Source organism: Penaeus monodon, chromosome 28 (genome assembly GCF_015228065.2).
Source record: "Penaeus monodon isolate SGIC_2016 chromosome 28, NSTDA_Pmon_1, whole genome shotgun sequence".
Lineage (NCBI taxonomy): Eukaryota > Metazoa > Arthropoda > Malacostraca > Decapoda > Penaeidae > Penaeus > Penaeus monodon.
This window is the reverse complement of record NC_051413.1, coordinates 4186056-4187625: the sequence shown is the minus strand read 5'-3', so window position 1 is coordinate 4187625 and position 1570 is coordinate 4186056. Positions and strand designations below refer to the sequence as shown.

The 1570-nt window shown below is 34.3% G+C and overlaps 1 protein-coding gene across 2 annotated transcripts in view; it reads left to right on the top strand.

The window, feature by feature from the left end:
- The window catches only part of LOC119591298 (RAB6A-GEF complex partner protein 2-like), a 6703-nt gene that overhangs the window by 4013 nt on the left and 1120 nt on the right, over window positions 1-1570 (top strand). For both annotated transcript variants that reach the window (XM_037940026.1, XM_037940025.1), the window contains exons 7-8: window positions 106-258; window positions 1121-1298. In XM_037940026.1, coding sequence (XP_037795954.1) covers window positions 106-258; window positions 1121-1298 — 331 coding nt within the window. The remainder of the gene's footprint in view (window positions 1-105; window positions 259-1120; window positions 1299-1570) is intronic.

Here is a 1570-nt window from a genome sequence, read left to right as displayed (position 1 = left end):
CAGCAAAAGTGCATATTATAGTTAAAGAAACATGAATTACAGTGGTATTTTTTAGTCTTATATGGATGTATGAAATATTCATGAATATTTTGAACTTTTTTGCAGAACTTATCAACAAGGAAGAATGTAAACCAGTATAATATAACCAACACCCAAGGCAAAGTTGTTCGCTTTTGCATCTACAAGACAAGTTTCAGACTTGGTGAAGACATTGTGGCAACATTTGACTTCAGTAATGCAGAAGTTCCTTGTGTTCAGGTGAGTTAATGTGATCATCTAGTTTTGGACCATTGTCTTTCTTCCAGATTGCAGTTAATAGATGTAGCTCCTAAGAAATAGGTTTACTTAACAAATCATGACAAAATACTGACACATTGAAGCTTAATAGAAGTTCAAGAGTGGTTCACTTAATAAATCATAATGAATTACTGACACACTTAAGCTTAATATAGGTTCAAGAGGGGTTTACTTAATAAATCAGCTTAATATAAGTTCAAGAGTGGTTTACTTAATAAATCATGACAAACTGCTGACACACTTATGCTTAATATAAGTTCAGGAAGGTTAACCAGGATTCCAGAGGTAGTGATTTTAAGTTTGATAGACTTTTGTTATTCAGTATAAAGATTCTTTATAGTTGACAGATCCTTATGCAGAAAAATGTAATTAGAATAGAATTGGTCTAATTTATTTGACGGAATTGTGAATATCAGGGAAGAGGATATAAGGCTGTAATATCTTCAGCTTCATAAGGCAATGGGATATATATACATTTGTTTCTGTTGCAGTTAATGTTATTATTTCTGAAGTTTGGAAAGTTAGTACAGTTAAATGTCACTTAAAATGACTCTCTATGGCATGAGACAATAAAATCCTTTTTTTTTTTTTCCCAAGATGTCAAGGTCCAAACCCCTGTTTTCATAATACAATAAAATGAAATGAGTAAAGAATGGAACACATCTGACTGTTCATCTCAACCTTGTCTATAGTTTATAGGAACCTGGCTCCTGCATTAATTAAGTAAGGTTCAGCTATATATAAAAAATTAAGAATTTCATCCCCAAACAACTATCCATTATTGAATATTAAATATATCTTATAAAATATAAACTCTTTCCAGTACTCAGTAACCCTGCAGAGTGAGGAAGTAATAAGTGAAGCATGCCGTCAGCGTCCGTCCCAGAAGCCCATGCTGGTCCCTTACAGCAAGGCTCACGAAGTGTGCCTAAACATGACGCACACTAACCTCTTGTTACCCATCCCCCTACACGTCACGCCAACTTTCACGTCGGATCTTGGTGAGTCGGTTTATGTGGTATTTCACCTTAGGCTTTGTGGCTTTTGAATTTAGTGATCTAGATAGACTGTGGCCCCTTACTGATAGAGGTTTCTGCAATTTGTGATGACTGCACTCATGATTTTATTATTTAAAGTAATTGGTCTTACAGTTGGTTGAGCTTTATGAACATAGTGTACTTATTGTTGGCTTTGCATTGAGTAAATTTCAACTAATACAACTATGTTTTGTATGTGCTTCTTGGACTGCAGGAAGTACACGTTTAAATTAGAA